At 42.5% G+C, this 22,446-nt stretch overlaps 1 protein-coding gene across 1 annotated transcript in view; it reads left to right on the top strand.

The window, feature by feature from the left end:
- Positions 1-22,446, top strand: part of LOC124044985 (guanine nucleotide-binding protein G(i) subunit alpha-3-like) — a 68,560-nt gene that overhangs the window by 23,709 nt on the left and 22,405 nt on the right. Inside the window, exons 2-3 of the mRNA XM_046364190.1 lie at positions 20,793-20,835; positions 22,018-22,159. Coding sequence (XP_046220146.1) covers positions 20,793-20,835; positions 22,018-22,159 — 185 coding nt within the window. The remainder of the gene's footprint in view (positions 1-20,792; positions 20,836-22,017; positions 22,160-22,446) is intronic.

Below are 22,446 nucleotides of genomic sequence, written 5' to 3'. Positions count from 1 at the left end.
GTTTTTTGCAATGTTACTTAGATGGAAAAAAAACTGTCCTTGAAACAGTATTGATATGTTCGTCAAAAGCGAGATCAGGGACCAGAGTAATGCCGAGGTCCTTCAGTTTTATTTGAGACGACTGTACAACCATCAAGATTAATTGTCATACAACAGAAGATCTCTTTTTCTTGGGACCTAGAACTATCATCTCTGTTTTGTCAGAGTTTAAAAGTAGAACATTTCCCGCCATCCACTTCCTTATGTCTGAAACACAAGCTTCCATGGAGGGCAATGTTGGGGCTTCACCATGTTTCATCGAAATGTACAGCTGTGTGTCCTCTGCATAGCAGTGAAAGTTAACATTATGTTTCCGAATGACATCACCAAGAGGTAAAATATATTGTACTGTACTGATGCTGTACAGTTGATTTGTCAGAGGACATACCATCTACAGAGACAAAATTATATATTTCTGACAGATAAGATCTAAACCAGGCCAGAACTTGTCCGTGTAGACCAATTTGGGTTTCTAGTTTCTCCAAAAGAATGTGGTGATTGATGGTATCAAAAGCAGCACGAGGTCTGATGCTGTTAAAAGGTCATTTACCACCTTCACAAGTGCAGTCTCGGTGCTATGATGGGGTCTAAACCCAGACTGAAGCATTTCATATACATTGTCTTCAGGAAGGCAGTAAGTAGCTGCCTTCCTGAGGCAACAGCTTTTTAAATAATGTTTGAGAAGAATAGGAGATTCGATATAGGCCGATTTAAATATATATATATATATTTTTTTTTAAAATATTTTTTTTTAAATGTATTTTTTTTTTTGTATTTTTTAATTTTTTAAATATAAAAAAAAGTTTTTTATATTTTAAATTAAAAAATATATATATTTTCTGGGTCACGGTTTGGCTTTTTCAAGAGAGGCTTTGTTACTGCCACTTTTAGTGAGTTTGGTACACATCCGGTGGATAGAGAGACGTTTATTATGTTCAACATAGGAGGGCCAAGCACAGGAAGCAGCTCTTTCAGTAGTTTAGTTGGAATAGGGTCCAGTATGCAGCTTGAAGGTTTAGAGGCCAAGACTATTTTCATCAATGTGTCAAGAGATATAGTATTAAAAAACTTGAGTGTCTCCCTTGATCCTAGGTCCTGGCAGAGTTGTGCAGACTCAGGACAACTGAGCTTTGGAGGAATAGGCAGATTTAAAGAGGAGTCCGTAATTTGCTTTCTAATGAATGTGATCTTTTCATCAAAGAAGTTCATGAATTTATTACTGCTGAAGTGAAAGCCATCCTCTCTTGGGGAATGCTGCTTTTTACTTGGCTTTGCAACAGTATCAAAAATACATTTTGGATTGTTCTTATTTTCCTCAATTAAGTTGGAAAAATAGGGAGATCGAGCAGCAGTGAGGTTTCTTCGATACTGCACGGTCCTGTCCTTCCAAGCTAGTCGGAAGACTTCCAATTTGGTGTAGCGCCATTTCCATTCCAAATGTCTGGAAGTTTGCTTCAGAGCTCGGGTATTTTCTCTATACCGGGGATCTAGTTTCTAATGACAAGTGGTTTTTGTTTTTAGTGGTGCGACTGCGTCTAGGGTATTACGCAAGGTTAAATTGAATTCCTCGGTTAGGTGGTTAACTGATTTTTGTCCTCTGACGTCCTTGGGTAGGTGGAGGGAGTCTGGAAAGGCGTCTAGGAATCTTTGGGTCGTCTGAGAATTTATAGCACGGCGTTTGATGATCCTTGGTTGTGGTCTGAGCAGATTATTTTGTTGCGATTGCAAACATACTAAAATGGTGGTCTGATATTCCAGGATTATGAGGAAAAACATTAAGATCCACAGCATTTATTCCACGGGACAAAACTAGGTCCAGAGTATGACTGTGTCAGTGAGTAGGTCTGGAGACATGTTGGACAAAACCCACTGAGTCGACGATGGCTCCGAAAGCCTTTTGGAGTGGGTCTGTGGACTTTTCCATGTGAATATTAAAGGAACCACACATTAGAATATTATCTGCTATGACTACAAGGTCCGATAGGAATTCAGGGAACTCGGTGAGGAACACTGTATATGGCCCAGGAGGCCTGTAAACAGTAGCTATAAAAAGTGATTGAGTAGGCTGCATAGATTTCACGACGAGAAGCTCAAAAGACAAATGCAGTCTTTTTTTATAAATTGAAATCTGCTGTCGTAAATGTTAGCAACACCTCCGCCATTGCGGAATGCGCAATGGATATGGTCACTAGTGTAATTAGGAGGTGAGCACTCATTTAACACAGTAAATTATCAGGCTTAAGCCATGTTTCAGTCAGGCCAATCACATCAAGATTATGATCAGTGATTAGTTCATTGACAGTAACTGCCTTGGAAGTGAGGGATCTAACATTAAGTAGCCCTATTTTGAGATGTGAGATATCACAATCTCTTTCAATAATGACAGGAAATGGAGTTCTTTATCCTAGTGTCATTGCTAAGGCAAACACTGCCATGTTTAGGTTTTCCCAACCTATATCGAGGCACAGACACGGTCTCAATGGGGATATCTGAGCTGACTACACTGACTGTGCTAGTGGCAGACTCCACTAAGCTGGCAGGCTGGCACCCTATCTCATTGTGGAGCTAGAGGAGTTAGAGCCCTGTCTATGTTGGTAGATAAGATGAGAGCACCCCTCCCGCTAGGATGGAGTCTGTCACTCCTCAGCAGGCCAGGCTTGGTTCTGTTTGTGGGTGAGTCTCAGAAATAGGGACAATTATCTACAAATTCTATATTTTTGGAGATGCAGAAAACAGTTTTCAACCAGCGATCGAGTTGTGGGAACTCATCACTCCCACTAACTGGGAGGGGCTCAGTGACAATTACTCAATGCAGACACGTTTCTAGCTGATTTGCACACTGAAGCTATGTTGCACTTGGTGATCTTTGACTGTTTCATCCTAACATCGTTGGTGCCGACATGGATAACAATATCTCTATACTCTCTACACTCGCCAGTTTTAGTTTTAGCCAGCACCATCTTCAGATTAGCCTTAGTCGGTAGCCCTGCCCCCTGGTAAACAGTGTATGATCGCTGGATGATTCGTTTTAAGTCTAATACTGCAGGTAATGGAGTCACCAATGACTAAGGTTTTCAATTTGTCGGAGCTAATGGTGGGAGGCTTCGGCGTCTCAGACCCCGTAACGGGAGGAGGAGAGACCAGAGAAGGCTCGGTCTCTGACTCCGGCCTGTTGCTTAGTGGGGAGAACCGGTTGAAAGGTCGGCCAAATGAGTGACACCGGTTGAGCATTCCTACAGCCTTTCCCTCCAGAAGCCATGAGAAACTTGTCCGGCTGAATGAGTGACAATGGTTGAGCATTCCTACAGCCTGAAGCTGGGCTTGTAGCACAGCTATCCTTGCCATAAGTCAATCGTTCTCCTGTATATTATGAGTACAGCGACTGCCATTAGAAGGCATCATGTTAATGTTACTACTTAGCTTCGGCTGGTGGAGGTCCTGACGAACCACGTCCAGATAAAGCATCATGTTAATGTTACTACTTAGCTTCGGCTGGTGGAGGTCCTGACGAACCACGTACGATAAAGCATCATGTTAATGTTACTACTTAGGTTCGGCTGGTGGAGGTCCTGACGAACCACGTCCAGATAAAGCATCATGTTAATGTTACTACTTAGCTTCGGCTGGTGGAGGTCCTGACGAACCACGTACAGATAAAGCATCATGTTAATGTTACTACTTAGCTTCGGCTGGTGGAGGTCCTGACGAACCACGTCCAGATAAAGCATCATGTTAATGTTACTACTTAGCTTCGGCTGGTGGAGGTCCTGACGAACCACGTCCAGATAAAGCGTCCAGGGTTAAAGAGCTGAAGGAAAAAAGTAAAAGCCGTTAGGGTTAGCAACACATTGCACAGCAGCACGTAAACAAGTCTACAAGTTGTGACCGGAAATGAAGTAGCCACACCGTAGACAAACTGTAAACACAAAAAGAGTATGCAGACATTTGCTCAGTCTTTTTCGAACCTGCACATTTTTTGTTTGGCGCTCGCATTGCCTCCATTGTTGTTTTCTTTACAAATACTAACTTTTGACATGTGCATTCCTATCAATGTAAGGGCCTTATTTTCAGTATATCCTGTCGTCGTTTCTACTCTAGCATGAAATGTATTCACAGTTTTATTCACATGTTTTTAAGTACTGGAGACAAATAATGAATTCCGATTATTGCGTAGATTGTAATGGACACACATATGGTGTGTGTAAAATACTTTTTTGAAAGTTGTAGTGATTTATAATGAGCTAATGCTAAGCTATTTGCCAGCTATGTGTGGCACCATGTTTGTTGACATTATACAATGCATTCTGGGTGTCACGGAAATGTCTGTCAGACCAAAGATGTTAGGAGGCAAAGGAATGGTTCACTCATCTTTCGGGTAAACTTTCGGAAGTGAATGAAGGGAAGTGAATGACACCTTCAACATGCATACTGCAAACAGACCAAACTCGTCTTGTCTCCACTTATTGTCTTTGGTTGACTTAAAAAACAAATCTGGCGACGCCCACAAAAACCACCCATCGTCGGATTACTTTTGATTTTAAACCGTTTTACTCAATTATTTGGATCAGTGGTGAGCCGTGATGTATTATAAATAGTATCATATTGTGGTTTCTGTCAGCTGAGAGTTATCTTAATGTGACTGCTTGTGCTACATCAACCTTTCCTCAGTTAGCGCTAGGACTAATGTAGCCTACATTTTCCTGTTTAGATAATTGTGGTATGTCTTTCCTCAGTTAGCGCTAGGACTAATGTAGCCTACATTTTCCTGTTTAGATAATTGTGGTATGTCTTTCCTCAGTTAGCGCTAGGACTAATGTAGCCTACATTTTCCTGTTTAGATTATTGTGGTATGTCTTTCCTCAGTTAGCGCTAGGACTAATGTAGCCTACATTTTCCTGTTTAGATAATTGTGGTATGTCTTTCCTCAGTTAGCGCTAGGACTAATGTAGCCTACATTTTCCTGTTTATATTATTGTGGTATGTCTTTCCTCAGTTAGCGCTAGGACTAATGTAGCCTACATTTTCCTGTTTAAATTATTGTGTTATGCTGTTGCTACTTCTGGGAATGTCTGAACATTCCATCCAAAAATAAACTGGCCACATTCAGAACATAACTTTTGTAAGGACTGTGTTTGTGCAGAAATGTTTCTTTTGAAAAAAGTTTGCCTAGCTCAAATGCTGACTGTTTTGTTAATCGAAACTGGATATTCTAAATAAGTGTTCTAATATATATATATAATAATATATGCCATTTAGCAGACGCTTTTATCCAAAGCGACTTACAGTCATGTGTGCATACATTCTACGTATGGGTGGTCCCGGGAATCGAACCCACTACCCTGGCGTTACAAGCGCCATGCTCTACCAACTGAGCTACAGAAGGACCACCGGTTTGAGCATACACTGCAGGGACCACTGTAGAATCACACCAGTTTGAGCATACGCTGCAGGAACCACTGTAGAATCACACCAGTTTGAGCGTACGCTGCAGGGACCACTGTAGAATCACACCGGTTTGAGCGTACGCTGCAGGGACCACTGTAGAATCACACCGGTTTGAGCATATGTTGCAGGGTCCACTGTAGAATCACACCAGTTTGAGCGTACGCTGCAAGGACCACTGTAGAATCACACCGGTTTGAGCATACGCTGCAGGGCCCACTGTAGAACCACACCCGTTTGTTGGTACGTGTCAAAAGGTTCATATAATTTGAAGGAACATTCTACATCCCAATGGAAAATGATTGCATCACAATGCCCTGATGAAGACAGCTTATTGCATCTGAGCTCCTATAGTGTGCGGCTCTCCTTTTAATTTTTAAGTGTTCTACTCCGCTAGCCAGCACCTCGCCTAAATCGGTGTGAGTTTCTTTCGCCTCTAGATGCATCACAATACCAGGCAGCCATTGTGAGGGTACCCATGAGTATTTACCGGTGAGAATGCCAGAGTTCGAGGTTCCATGCCTAACCTTTCATCTGTATTTCATCTCTCTTCAGAAGACTTAAAATAGACAGAGCGAGAGAGCGAGACAGATCTCAACCCAGAGTCAGAGCGTTCAGTCAGCCCACTGACACCCCTATCAGATCACAGTCTACTTGAACAGAGCAATACTCAATCACGAAGCATCAAAGGAACTGAATAATATTAAGAAATGCTATAGAAGGAAAGTAGTCTGGGAACTCTGCCAAATAACAATTAGGCAACAACAAATTCAATCCCTTTGAGACAACTTCCTGGACAAAATGTTTCACTGTAATAATGAAAGTGTAACCTTGGGAGTAGAACATCTAAACTGTATATTTGACCTCCCTGTTTCCCTATCAAATCTAAACATGTAAGTAGACAACCTTAAAAAATGAACAACAGTGACAAAATGTTTGATGAAGAATGCAGAAACCTATCCAACCAAAAACAGAGACCCAGAAAACCTGAGCCTGTGCCTTAAATGATAGAGGAATACACTATGGAAAAAGAAGGAACAGCACGTCAGACATCAGCTCAGTGTAATTGAAGAATCCATAGAATCTAACCACTTCTGGGAAAATTTGAAAACACTAAACAAACAACAACATGAGTTATCTATCCAAAACGGAGATGCATGGATAAACCAATATTTTTGGCTCTAGAACAAACAGCAAAAACATATACATGATCAAATACAAATCTTAGAATCCACTATTAAAGACGACCAGCACCCACTGGATTCTCCAATTACATTGAATGAACTACATAACGAAATGCAAACCCTCCAAACCAAAAAGGCCTGTGTTGTTGATGATATCCTAAATTAAATCAAATATGCAGACCACAGATTCCAATTGGCTATACTTAAACTCTTTTAACATCATCCTCAGCTCTGGCATCTTCCCCAATATTTGGAACAAAGGACTGATCACCCCAAGCCACAAAAGTGGAGACAAATTTGATCCCATTAACTACCGTGGGATATGCGTCAACACCAATGTTAGGAAAACCCTTTGCATTATCATTAACAACAGACTCTTACATGTCCTCAGTGAAAACAATATACTGAGCACATGTCAAATTGGCGTTTTACCAAATTACTGTACGACAGACCATGTATTCAGCCTGCACACCCTAATTGACTAACAAATAATCTAAAACAAAGGCAAAGTCTTCTCATGCATTGTTGATTTCAAAAAAGCTTTTCTCATTTTGGCATGAGGGTCTGCTTTACAAATAGATGAAAAGTGGTGTTGGTTGAGAAACATACGACCATTATAAAATCCATCTACACAAACAAGTGTGCAGTTAACTGGCAAAACACACACATTTCTTTCCACAGGCCAGGAGGTGAGACAGGGATGCAGCTTAAGCCCCACCCTCTTCAACATAACAAGCAAAAGTTTAGACACACCTACTCATTCCAGGGTTTTTCTTTCTTTTTTACTGTTTTCTACATTGTAGAATAATAGTGAGGACATCATAATTAGGAAATAGCACATATGGAGTCATGTAGTAACCAAATTTTGATTCTTCAAAGTAGCCACCCTTTGCCTTGATGACAGCTTTACACACTTTTGGCATTCTCTCAAACAGCTTCATGAGGTAGTCACCTGGTGTGCCTTGTTAAAAGTTAATTTGTGGAATTTCTTTAGGCAAATAAACAAAGAGAAATGACAGTCCATCATTACTTCAAGACATGAAGGTCAGTCAATCCGGAAAATTTCAGTTGCAAAAACCATCAAGCGCTATGATGAAACTGGCTCCCATGATGACAGGAACGGAAAACTGTGCTGCAGAGGATAAGTTAATTTAGAGATACCAGCCTCAGAAATTGCAGCCCAAATAAATGCTTCACAGAGTACAAGTAACAGACATCTCAAAATCAAATGTTACTGCAAAGAAGCCACTTGCTTGGGCCAAGACACTCAAGCAATGGACATTAGAGCGGTGGAAATCTGTCCTTTGGTCTGATGAATCCAAATTTGTTCCAACCGCTGTGTATTTGTGAGACACAGAGTAGGTGAATGAATGATCTCCGCATGTGTGGTTCCCACCGTGAAGCATGAAGGTGTAGGTGTGATAGTGTGGCGGTGCTTTTCTGGTGACACGGTCAGTGATTTATTTAGAATTCAAGGCACACTTAACCAGCATGACTACCACAGCAGTCTGCAGTGATATGCAATCCCATGTGGTTTGCGCTAAGTGGGACTATCATTTGTTTTTCAACAGGAAATTGACCCAAAACGCACCTCCAAGCTGTGTAAGGGCTATTTGACCAAGAAGAGGAGTGATGGGAGTGCTGCATCAGATGACTTGGCCTCCACAATCACCTGACCTCAACCCAATTGAGATGGTTTGGGATGAGTTAGACTGCAGAGTGAAGGGAAAGCAGCCAGCAAGTGCTCAGCATATGTGGGAACTCCTTCAAGACTGTTGGAAAACCATTCCTCATGAAGCTGGTTGAGAGAATGCCAAGAGTGTGCAAAGCTGTCATCAAGGCAAAGGGTGGCTACTTCGAAGAATCTTAAACATAAAATATATTTTGAATGAACCTTTTCACTTTTTCTTTTGGTTACTACATTTGTTATTTCACTGTTGTGATGTCTTCACTAACATTCCACAATATAGAATCCTCACTTTTGACTGGTACTGTGTATATATAAAGGAATAGGTGAGGGCACTAGAACAGTCTGCAGCACCCGGCCTCACTCTACTTAAATCAAATGTCTACTGTTTTCTGACAATCTGGTGCTTCTGTACACAACCAAGGAGGGCCTACAGCAGCACCTAGATATTCTGCACAGATTCTGTCAGACCTGGGCCCTGACAGTAAATCTCAGTACGACAAAAGTAATGGTGTTCTAAAAAGGTCCAGTTGCCAGGACAACAAATACAAATTCCATCTAGACACCGTTGCCCGAGAGCACAAAAAAATGTAAAGTGGTTCTTCCTTTATAAGTTGTCGTACTGCAGCACAGCTTGCAGGTTGCCCCAAAATTCTATGGCACGTTATTTAAGTGTCAGCCATCGTTTCCATTAATGGTAGTTAGTGCTAGTCTGCCCACTAGAGGGCATCTTTGAGAAGCGAAGTTATTGAAATGACATGGAGCTGTAGGGCCGAACAGTCATAGGGAGCCTTGAATAGAACAGACACTATGGGATTGATTTTTGGAAATGTAGATTAATTAATTTGATGACTATTATGGTGTTTCTATTCCAAGAAAAACCAAAATGCATGTAGGCCTAAGTGTTTCCGTTAGTAAAATATGACGCTGTACAACGTGACCGGTCGGGAGTAGACCTAGGCTACTAAGTGACGAGCAAGCAAAGAGCAAAATAATCCTAACATTCCACATAAAAATCTGATTGATTCATAAAGACCAGTCCCCAAGCTCTGTCTTTCAGTGATATTTATTCCCATAGTAATGTATGGATCCAGACAGATATGGTTTGAAAACAATGCATTTGGTGGTCTATGCAAAAGAGATGGGAGAAAAGTGACATGCCTCGCAAACAGCCATTAAAACATTTAAATTCCCTGAACTCGGCAAGAGTCTATTGTCCTGCTGATAGCCCATCAAGGGTGGATGGCTTCTTGTTTATTCTTAAAAGAACTCCAGCTCAGAGAAGAGAAAGGAGCCGTGAATAATATATATATATTTTTTCAGAACATTAACATTACATTTACATTTAAGTCATTTAGCAGACGCTCTTATCCAGAGCGACTTACAAATTGGTGCATTCACCTTATGACATCCAGTAGAACAGTCACAATTAACCATGTGTGTTCTCTAGTTTTGACCCAATGATTTGTCTGACAAAGACCTTTGCGTGGCCCAGGCATGGATCAAAGCTGGCGAGATATTCAATGACGTCATTTTCACAGACGAGTCAACCGTTGCCCTTGCTACAGTAAAAAAGAGCCAGCATAGTAAGTAGACCTACACCACTTTTAACAGCACAATACTCAACGCTAGTTTGACTCTACTTTAAACAGTACATTACTCAACACTAGTGAGACTCACCCCCCCCCCTACTTTGTGCGATTTCCGCCTGAAGACATACCCAAATCTAACAGCCTGTAGCTCAGGCACAGAACCAAGGATATGCATATTCTTGGTATCATTTGAAAGAAAACACTCTGAAGTTTGTGGAAATGTGAAATTAATGTAGGAGAATAACACACAATAGATCTGGTTTAGATAAAACAATGAAAAAAAACATGTTTTTTATTTGTGTATCATCTTTAGGATGATGGGGACAATTTCAGTGAAAAAATATAAGAGGGCAACAGTACTTGTGCAAAGTTTCAGAATGATAACTTCCAAAATGAGTGTGATACATGACATTTATCATGAAGTCACTCAGGTGTCCCACACAAGTAGCCCAAATGTACCCAAGTGGCTAAATTGGTGAAGGTATACATTTTGAAACAAATAACTATATACAAAATGCCAAAATGGTATTCTAACACCCCCCCCCCCCAAAACAAATGGGGGGGGGGATGGAAAAAATAATAATTATTGATTAAAAAATATGAAGGAAAAAAATATATACATTTACAAAATAACATGTGTAACTATTTACACACTTTCAATATTTGGATGACCCTCAGTCCTCTATCAAATCAAATCTATTTATGTAGCCCCAGCCTAAACCCCCAAACAGCAAGCAATGCAGGTGTAGAAGCACAGTGGCTAGGAAAAACTCTCGAGAGGCAAAAACCTAGGAAGAAACCTAGAGAGGAACAGGCTTGAGGGGTGGCCAGTCCTCTTCTGGCTGTGCCGGGTGGAGATCAGTGGTTGCAGAGGGTGCAACAGGACAGCACCTAAAGAGTAAAAATGAACAGTTTAGGGTTCCATAGCCGCAGGCAGAACAGATGAAACTGGAACAGCGGCAAGGCCAGGTGGACTGGGGACAGCAAGGAGTCATCATGCCAGGTAGTCCTGATGCATGGTCCTAGGGCTCAGGTCCTCAGAGAGAGAGAAAGAGAGAATTAGAGAGAGAGAGAGAGAGCATACTTAAATTCACACAGGACACCGGATAAGACTCCCATTCAGAGTCAGTGTCGCTGTGAAAGAAAATGTTCAGTTAGAATAGTTTCACATATGAGCCATGTATCAACAGGTATAATAAACATATATATATATACATATAAGAGAGAGTTGAAGGTTGAATATATTATTATTACCTGCTAGATGTACTGTCTCTATTATATTATGACAGACCAGCTGTATCTACTGTGTCCATTTCACTTTGGCCATTGATGTGGTCCTGCCCTCTCCTTAACAGCCTCCAATAGGCTATTTCATGTGGGTTGGGGTGGGGCGGCAGACACACGCATCTCACATTTCATTACATTACATTTTTATATATTGCTTCTAAAATAAATAAAAAATCACAAATAATATTTTATATTATTAATTTCAAACAAGGGCATTAGCATGATAAGAACGTACCAGTCCAAAACGATGTCCTTTCCCGTTCAAAAAATATTCCTCCACAATCGCTAAATGAAGCGACCTACAACAATCTCTGTCTCACCTTCCCAATCAATTTATTCTAAAATTGTGTGTACATCTTTATATCTAGACTTAGATTTAGCTTTCCCTGACTTAGTCGCCATAATGATTGATATATAAACAGCTGAATCTGTGCATTCACCAAACAATGCAGGCGTAATATGCGTAGCTTCTTCCGGTATGAAACTTCAATAGAATGACTCTCTTTACGCTGGAGTTTACTACATGGGTTGGTCTTGCAACACATAAACATGGCGTTTGCCGTTTAGCTCAGCTCATTGGCTATCTACCCAGCTAGATTTCAAGAGGATCAATGGTCATTGGGATAAAAGACAGTCAGTCAACGAAACAGCGGGCCAATCATTGGTGCACAATGATGTCATTACTTGTTGTCTTCAAAACGGTTTCTTTCAGTCAATACGTACCGCGAAATGACCCATCAGGTTTGATTGTGTTACAAACAAACCAGTTGATTGCAGTGAAACCAAACATGACTGGAAAAGTCACATTCTGTGGGTTATTTACCTGGAATGTGTCATCTCTAATGGAATGAAAGAATTCACGACACAAGCGGTTCACAAAATGTTTCGTGTTAGGCTATAAAAACGGATTTTATCAAACAAAAGATCATTCATTGTGTAACAATGAGCATTGGAATTCAAACAGAGGAAGATCGTCAAAGGTAAACAATTTATTTTAATGCAGTTTGTGATTTATGCGACCCCTGTGCTGGTTAAAATTGTTTTTTTTATGGGGCTCTATGCTCAGATTATCGCATTGCATTCTTTCGCAGTAAATCCTTTTTTAAATCTGACAACGCAGTTGGATTAGCAAGAATCTAGGCTTTCGATACATGTGAGACTTGTATTTTCATGAATGTTTAATATGACTATTTATGTAGTGATTACCGTATGTTGTGGAATTTCAGCCCGCTAGCGGGTTCCGTGCGCAGCGCGGTTAAACAGCACAATACTCAACGCTAGTTTGACACCACTTTGAACAACACATTACTCATTACCTCGCCTACGATAGCCCTACAGTATATCTACAAATATATTTTTCATCTCTACATGTAGGTCTCCTGATTTTTAAAACCCAATCCAACCTGTTTGGCATCAACTGAAAACATTAATCCATAACTCTGCCAAGCCTACAAGCAAAGATGAACTGGTGAAGGCCATCAAGACGTTTTGACTAGAGAAATTGATGATACAACAATGCAACGAATACATTGATCACCTCAAAGGTTTTACCCGTGGTCGTGGAGCTACTAAAATGTAGCTGAAATGTACAGCAGTTGAACTAAACATCTGCTTTTTGAAAGAGGATGTTATCATTATTTTATTAATGAAAGCATAAAGATGTTGACGATTAAATGCTGTACATATGTTTTATTTGAAATTTTTCAGTTGTTTGAGGTATATTTTACATTTGTTATCTTGTTGTTATTAGTCCCACTCTTCAGCTCCATTCAACCCCTCCCATCTACCTCTTAACACCATCCAGTCCCTTCAGCTCCCCCAACCCCTCCCATCTATCTCTTAACACCACCCAGTCCCTTCAGCTCCATTCAACCCCTCCCATCTACCTCTTAACACCATCCAGTCCCTTCAGCTCCATTCAACCCCTCCCATCTACCTCTTAACACCATCCAGTCCCTTCAGCTCCATTCAACCCCTCCCATCTACCTCTTAACACCATCCAGTCCCTTCAGCTCCATTCAACCCCTCCCATCTACCTCTTAACACCATCCAGTCCCTTCAGCTCCATTCAACCCCTCCCATCTACCTCTTAACACCATCCAGTCCCTTCAGCTCCATTCAACCCCTCCCATCTACCTCTTAACACCATCCAGTCCCTTCAGCTCCATTCAACCCCTCCCATCTACCTCTTAACACCATCCAGCCCCTTCAGCTCCATTCAACCCCTCCCATCTACCTCTTAACACCATCCAGCCCCTTCAGCTCCATTCAACCCCTCCCATCTATCTCTTAACACCATCCATATTAGGATTTCTATTTGCCATATTTTCAACTGTGCTTTTTATTCTCATAGTTTCTACATATTGTAAATGAAAGATAAAAGTGTTATTATATTATTGATCGATTTTGACTATGACTTTTCAAATCACCCAGTATTGTTATCTGCAGTGTTTAGCTCCAGGTCAATGTTGCAGTTCTTCAGCCATTCCTGGACCTGGGACCAAAAACGAGCTACATATGGACAGTACCAAACTAAATGATCTAATGACTCTGCCTCCTCACAGCAGAATCTGCAGAGCTGGAAAGGTCGTTTCCCCCATATATATAACATTCTACTGGTTGTTAGATTTTTGTATAATTTAAATAAATCCAGACAGGTCAGAAAAAGTATCTAAATCCTGTGGAGGGATTCTACTTGTGGTTTTAAAAAGATAACAGCATACAATGAAACCTTTGTTTTTTAAGGCCTGGATTTCTAATCCCTTAATATTGTTGTTGGATCTGATTTTAACAACATTTCCGGTGGCAATAATAAATAGATATGCCGATTGTGGACAACCTTGTTTTTTCTCCTCCTGACAGTTTAAAACTTTCAGAGATGTAGCCAATATTTACTATTTTACACATAGGGTTACTATACATAATAACATTTTATAAGAGATTCTCCAAAATTGAAATATTCCAGGCATTTATATGTAAACTCTAGTCGTACTTTATCAAAGGCCTTTTCAAAGTCGGCTCTGAATACCAGACCTGGTTTCCCAGATATTTCATAGTGTTCTATTGTTTCCAGTATTTATATTATCTCCAATGTATTGTCCATGTAAAAAAAACTGTCTAATTAGGATGAATAATATCAGACAATACCTTTTTTAAATTCTATGCGCTAAGCATTTTGCTAGAATTTTTGCATCACAACACTGAAGTGTAAGAGGCCTCCCATTTTTTAAATGGGCTGGATCTTTATATTTACCACTTGGATCCTGTTTGAGTAATAATGAAATCAGACCTTCTAGGTGAGTGTCTGATAAATTACCATTTATATAGGAGTGGTTAAAACACCCTAACAACAGTCCTGAGTATATCAAAAAAAAGTTTGGTATATTTCCACTGTTATGCCATCCAGCCCTGGAGTTTACCCAGCCTTAAAGGCTTTAATTGCATCAAGAAGTTCCTCCTCTGTAATTTGGCCTTCACATGAGTCTTTCTGTACATTATTAATAGGAAAGAAATCCATACAATTAGCTTCGGTTAGTGGAGATGGAGGCGACTGAAACGAAAACATATGCTTAAAGTACTTTACTCCCTCTTTCAAAATGTTGCTTGGTGATTCATGGGTGACTCCATTTCTAACAAGTTTCAGTAAATACTTTTTGGTAGCATTCCATTTCCTTTGTTAATATGGAGTCTTTTGACCTAAAGTGCTTGTTTTTTTAGAGATTGGTACTGAATTGCAGGGCCTCTAAAGACACATTTAAAAGTGTCCCATACAATAAGGGCATCTGCTGTACCTATGTTATGTCGGACAAAGTCAGTTATACATTCTTCTGTCCTAGTTAAAAACAAGTTATAATTTAATAGATTTGGATTAAATCTGCAATATCCTTGCCCACGTGGAAATTCTGTAAGAGTCATATATATTCCCATTATGTGATGGTCCGACCGCATTCTGTCCCCTATCAACACTTTTTAAACTTTTGGTGCCAGAGAGAATGGCATAAGAAAGTAATCAAGACGACTAGCTTGATTAAACCTCCTCCATGTATATCTCACTAGGTCAGGGTATTAAACCTCCTCCATGTATATCTCACTAGGTCAGGATATTAAACCTCCATGTATATCTCACTAGGTCAGGGTATTAAACCTCCTCCATGTATATCTCACTAGGTCAGGGTATTAAACCTCCTCCATGTATATCTTACTAGGTCAGGATATTAAACCTCCATGTATATCTCACTAGGTCAGGATATTAAACGTCCATGTATATCTCACTAGGTCAGGGTATTAAACCTCCATGTATATCTCACTAGGTCAGGGTATTAAACCTCCTCCATGTATATCTCACTAGGTCAGGATATTAAACCTCCATGTATATCTCACTAGGTCAGGGTATTAAACCTCCTCCATGTATATCTCACTAGGTCAGGATATTAAACCTCCTCCATGTATATCTCACTAGGTCAGGATATTAAACCTCCATGTATATCTCACTAGGTCAGGGTATTAAACCTCCTCCATGTATATCTCACTAGGTCAGGGTATTAAACCTCCTCCATGTATATCTCACTAGGTCAGGGTATTAAACCTCCTCCATGTATATCTCACTAGGTCAGGATATTAAACCTCCTCCATGTATATCTCACTAGGTCAGGGTATTAAACCTCCTCCATGTATATCTCACTAGGTCAGGATATTAAACCTCCTCCATGTATATCTCACTAGGTCAGGATATTAAACCTCTTCCATGTATATCTCACTAGGTCAGGATATTAAACCTCCTCCATGTATATCTCACTAGGTCAGGATATTAAACCTCCTCCATGTATATCTCACTAGGTCAGGATATTAAACCTCCTCCATGTATATCTCACTAGGTCAGGATATTAAACCTCCTCCATGTATATCTCACTAGGTCAGGATATTAAACCTCCTCCATGTATATCTCACTAGGTCAGGATATTAAACCTCCTCCATTTATATCTCACTAGGTCAGGGTATTAAACCTCCTCCATGTGTATCTCACTAGGTCAGGATATTAAACCTCCTCCATGTATATCTCACTAGGTCAGGGTATTAAACCTCCTCCATGTATATCTCACTAGGTCAGGGTATTAAACCTCCTCCATGTATATCTCACTAGGTCAGGATATTAAACCTCCTCCATGTATATCTCACTAGGTCAGGGTATTAAACCTCCTCCATGTATATCTCACTAGGTCAGGATATTAAACCTCCTCCATGTATATCTCACTAGGTCAGGATATTAAACCTCCTCCATGTATATCTCACTAGGTCAGGGTATTAAACCTCCTCCATGTATATCTCACTAGGTCAGGGTGGGTCTGGGCGGGTGTGGACAGGTGGGTCTGGGCGGGTGTGGACAGGTGGGTCTGGGCGGGTGTGGACAGGTGGGTCTGGGCGGGGGGACAGGTGGGCCGGGGGTGTGAACAGGTGGGCCGGGGGTGTGAACAGGTGGGCCGGGTGGGTGTGAACAGGTGGGTCTGGGGGGGGGTGTGAACAGGTGGGTCTGGGGGTGGGGTGTGTGAACAGGTGGGTCTGGGGGGGTGTGTGTGAACAGGTGGGTCTGGGGTGGGGAGGGTGTGAACAGGTGGGTCTGGGGTGGGGAGGGTGTGAACAGGTGGGTCTGGGGGGGAAGGGTGTGAACAGGTGGGTCTGGGGGGTGTGAACAGGTGGGTCTGGGGGGGGTGTGAACAGGTGGGTCTGGGGGGTGTGAACAGGTGGGTCTGGGGGGGGGTGTGAACAGGTGGGTCTGGGGGTGGGGTGTGTGAACAGGTGGGTCTGGGGGGGTGTGTGAACAGGTGGGTCTGGGGTGGGGAGGGTGTGAACAGGTGGGTCTGGGGTGGGGAGGGTGTGAACAGGTGGGTCTGGGGGGGGAAGGGTGTGAACAGGTGGGTCTGGGGGGTGTGAACAGGTGGGTCTGGGGGGGGTGTGAACAGGTGGGTCTGGGGGGTGTGAACAGGTGGGCCTGGGGGGTGTGAACAGGTGGGTCTGGGCGGGTGTGAACAGGTGGGCCTGGGGGGTGTGAACAGGTGGGCCTGGGGGGGTGTGAACAGGTGGGCCTGGGGGGTGTGAACAGGTGGGCCTGGGCGGGTGTGAACAGGTTGGGCCTGGGCGGGTGTGAACAGGTGGGCCTGGGGGGTGTGAACAGGTGGGCCTGGGCGGGTGTGAACAGGTGGGCCTGGGGGGGTGTGAACAGGTGGGCCTGGGGGGTGTGAACAGGTGGGCCTGGGCGGGTGTGAACAGGTGGGCCTGGGCGGGTGTGAACAGGTGGGCCTGGGGGGTGTGAACAGGTGGGCCTGGGCGGGTGTGAACAGGTGGGCCTGGGGGTGTGAACAGGTGGGTCTGGGCGGGTGTGAACAGGTGGGTCTGGGGGTGTGAACAGGTGGGCCTGGGGGTGTGAACAGGTGGGCCTGGGCGGGTGTGAACAGGTGGGCCTGGGCGGGTGTGAACAGGTGGGCCTGGGGAGGGTGTGAACAGGTGGGCCTGGGCGGGTGTGAACAGGTGGGCCTGGGGGTGTGAACAGGTGGGCCTGGGGGGTGTGAACAGGTGGGCCTGGGCGGGGTGTGAACAGGTGGGCCTGGGCGGGGTGTGAACAGGTGGGCCTGGGCGGGTGTGAACAGGTGGGCCTGGGCGGGTGTGAACAGGTGGGCCTGGGCGGGTGTGAACAGGTGGGCCTGGGCGGGGTGTGAACAGGTGGGCCTGGGCGGGGTGTGAACAGGTGGGCCTGGGCGGGGTGTGAACAGGTGGGCCTGGGCGGGGTGTGAACAGGTGGGCCTGGGCGGGGTGTGAACAGGTGGGCCTGGGCGGGTGTGAACAGGTGGGCCTGGGCGGGTGTGAACAGGTGGGCCTGGGCGGGTGTGAACAGGTGGGTCTGTGAACAGGTGGGTCTGGGCGGGTGTGAACAGGTGGGTCTGGGCGGGTGTGATGTAGTTGTATTTTGTATGTGTATGTTTTGTCGGGTCTAAGAAAATATAAAATGAGTACAAAGAAACATCTATCTTGCAACACGCATCTGATTATTTATTATGAATAGGATTTATTTTGTTTACATTAATTATAACTACAATGTCACAAATAATTGATCACACACAACATGAGTAGATTTAACTTGGTCAAAACAGCCAAACCATTTCTTTATTAAAGGTGCTTATTTATTTTGATCCGAAGCCATGAATGAGTGAGTGAGTCCTCTTTATGCTGACGAATCCTCGCTGGTCTCATTCATTCAGTTTCTTTCTTCTTCACCTCAGCAAAGGACTCCGTGTTTCAGCAACTCACTTTATATAGAGGGTCTATCAGTCTTTCACACTGTGGTAAATAAAGACACTTTGTTATCTAGAATGATTTCTTTCTGTTTTTAGAGGGAGATAAACCAAAAGGTCACCGTACCTATTTTTCCAAAACCGTCTGTACACATGTCAAGTATGTATTTACCAAAGTTCTCTCTCAACACCAGGACCACCGGCAGCGTTGTGCGTGCGTGCGTGCGTGCGTGCGTGCGTGCGTGCGTGCGTGCTGCAGGACTCAAGACTGAAAACGCCTCCATTAATATCCGAAAAGAGAGTCAATTTGTGCCATATTTTAGACTACCGATAGATCAGCATTCTGACTCCCCCTTGTCGTAGTGTGATGCAATGACAGAATTACGCCAATCTGCCACCATCTACCATATACGGTCGCGGCATAAACTCAAAACCTTTTTAAGGAAGAACCACTGTACATACCTCGGCCTAAACGTCAGCGCCACAGGTAACTTCCACAAAGCTGTGGACGATCTGAGAGACAAGACAAGAAGGGCCTTCTATGCCATCAACAGGAACATCAAATTCGACATACCAAATGGGATCTGTCTAAAAATACTTGAATCAGTTATAGAACCCATTGCCCTTTTTATGATTGCGAGGTCTGGGTTCCGCTCACCAACGAAGAATTTACAAAATGGGACGAACACCAAATTGAGACTAATTCTGAAATAATATCCCGTGTACAACGTAAAACAATAAAATAATACATGCAGAGCTGAATTAGGCCGATACCCACTAATGATCAAAATCCAGATAAGACCCGTTAAATTCAACAAGCGATTCCCAAACCTTCCATAACAAAGCCATCACCTACAGAGAGAAGAACCTGGAGAAGAGTGGTCCTGGGGCTCTGTTCACATACACAAACACACCCCACAGAGCCCTAGGACAGCAACACAATCAGACCCAACCAAATCATGAGAAAACAAAACATTATTACTTGACACATTGGAAAGAATTAGCAACTGAGCAAACTAGAATGCTATTTGGCCCTAAACCGAGAGAACACAGTGGCAGAATACCTGACCACTGTGACTGACCCAAACTTAAGGAAAGCTTTGACTATGTACAGACTAAGTGAGCATAGCCTTGCTATTGAGGAAGGCTGCCGTAGGCAGACCTGACTCTCAAGAGAAGACAGGCTATGTGCCACACTGCCCACAAAATGAGGTGGAAACTGAGCTGCACTTCCTAACCTCCTGCCAAATGTCTGACCATATTAGAGACACGTATTTCCCTCAGATTACACAGATCCACAAAGAATTCAAAAACAAATCAAATTTTGATTAACTCCCATATCGATTGGGTGAAATACCAGTGTACCATCACAGCGGTAATATTTGTGACCTGTTGCCACAAGAAAATGGCAACCAGTGAAGAACAAACACCATTGTAAATACAACCCATATTTATGCTTATTTATTTTCCCTTTTGTACTTTAACCATTTGCACATCATTACAACACTGTATACAGACATGTGACATTTGAAATAAATGTATTTTCTTTTTTTTTAACTTTTGTGAGTAATGTTTACTGTTAGTAAATGTGTCTATTTCACTTGCTATTGGCAATATAAACATGTTTCCCATTGCCAATAAAGCCCCTTACATTGACATTGAATTGAAAATGTTTAGACTATGTCGTAGATAATTGTTTCAGAAATATAATACTCTCAGAAGAACATTGTGAATTCAATGTAGACTTTAATACAAGTTATTAAGAGCCGTGCTGGTCCGCGGAACAGCCGCCACTTCTTAGCACTGGCTCTGCTTTTATACATACATCGTATTGGGGTACATCACATATGTAAATAAAGTCACTCCCCCTTAGTATCTGCTTTTGGTTACAACGATGGCAGAACTCTTTCCATGTTCTAAAGATAATGTACTGCATGCTTATGTTTTACGTGTTAGTCATCAGTTATCTTGCCTACATCCTTCTTCCTGTATCCTGCTGACCACAGCACGTTCAGCTGTCATGAATGCACGTATGGTCTTGGTTAATGTATTCCTTCAAAAATAGAGTCTGGTCTGGGTGTCATATGGCCTGGATATCATCTTCTCTTAATGTGCATGTCCTTGCTACTTCAGCCTAGCAGCCAAACCTATCTACATGCAATGCTGAGCTTTCCTCAATGGTTCGCTCCAACAACTACAGTTCAAAATGTACTTTTCTGGCTGACTTTCATGATTAGTTCTCCTGTAATTGATGAGTCTCTTTTTTTTCTCTTTTCAGGTGCTGGGGAGTCTGGGAAAAGTACCATAGTGAAGCAGATGAAGTAAGTTCACGAAACATCTTTCATCAAACTGCGGCAGGGTAGCCTCGTGGTTAGAGCGTTGGACTAGTAACCAAAAAGGTTGCAAGTTCAAATTCCCGTGCTGACAAGGTACAAATCTGTCATTCTGCCCCTGAACAGGCAGTTAACCCACTGTTCCTAGGCCGTCATTGAAAATAAGAATTTGTTCTTTAACTGACTTGCCTAGTTCAATAAAGGTTAAAAAATATATATTATGTCAAACTCACAAATCCCCATGATGGTTGCAGCACAGAACTAGAATGAGTTGGTGATGAGCGGTTTGACTGTTCTGTTCATTCCATTTCTATGGGTAGCGTTGCAGCCCAAAAATAGCATTCCAACACACATACAACACGACAGTAGCGCGTTGCAGTCCAAACTGAATTGAACAAACTTGCATAAACCATGGCAAAAGGTTCATGTTACAAATGTCAAAACCAGAAATAGTAAGTTATATAACTGATTATTTTTAACTTATTAAACAGTTAAACCGTTAACTGTCATTCAGATAGCTGAGTTCATCTCTTTCTGTCGTGTGTGTGTGTGTGTGTGTGTGTGTGTGTGTGTGTGTGTGTGTGTGTGTGTGTGTGTGTGTGTGTGTGTGTGTGTGTGTGTGTGTGTGTGTGTGTGTGTGTGTGTGTGTGTGTGTGTGTGTGTGTGTTGCATAGAGAGATGCTCAGGCAGAGAGACGATGGAGGAAGCACACATTACATAACACAATGGCCACAGAGGCCAGCAGCTAGCCTGGCATGGCCTGAATAGACTACCAACCCTGGATTCCCACACTAAGCCTATTTCCTCACACAATAGACCTGTTAACAGTTGGTTGGTTTTGGAAATGTCTTGTCTTGAATGGTCACACATACAAAACTTCAGTGAGATTTCCCTTAGACCAGAGTGACAATGTTCCACAGTGCACATTACATATAATACATGCCTAATCCATTGATTCATACCAAGTGTTATTAAGTTGTATTTAAAAAATATATAAAAAATTTTTTTTTTTGGTGGGGGGTGGGGGACCGCCACCATCCACCCCTTCAGAGGACAACTTAATTAATGATATTCAAGTGTGGATATTGGACCAGACCGAGTTATTGACCAAGATATTGACTTTATCTGAAATGTAAACTAGCATGACGTTTTGAATGTTCTCCTGTTCAGGATCATCCATGAGGCCGGCTACTCTGAGGAGGAGTGTAAACAGTACAGAGTGGTGGTGTACAGCAACACAATCCAGTCTATCATCGCCGTCATCAGAGCCATGGGACACCTAAAGATAGACTTTGGGGACGCCACACGAGCGGTAGGCACACAACACAACGTAACTTTGTAACTTTATGGTCTAAGCAAATGTTTTTCTTAACGAGTGGTTCGCATTATGTCTATGTTTTTAATGACCTGCTTTCTTAAACTACGGGTCGGGACCCAAAGTGGGTCTGGCATGTGAGAGGTGGGTCGCCAGTTATGATCTATAATCACATGCTGTTTCATCTTAATTTGGGTCTTTTGGAGGGCGATTTGAGTCACCAGAGGACGGTCAATTTGTCATTTGGGTCTCAAGCTGAAAAAAAGGGTTTGAAGAACCCATGC

The sequence above is a fragment of the Oncorhynchus gorbuscha genome, linkage group LG10 (assembly GCF_021184085.1).
Source record: "Oncorhynchus gorbuscha isolate QuinsamMale2020 ecotype Even-year linkage group LG10, OgorEven_v1.0, whole genome shotgun sequence".
Lineage (NCBI taxonomy): Eukaryota > Metazoa > Chordata > Actinopteri > Salmoniformes > Salmonidae > Oncorhynchus > Oncorhynchus gorbuscha.
Note: the sequence above shows the minus strand (reverse complement) of the source record. Positions and strands in the feature narration are given on the sequence as shown.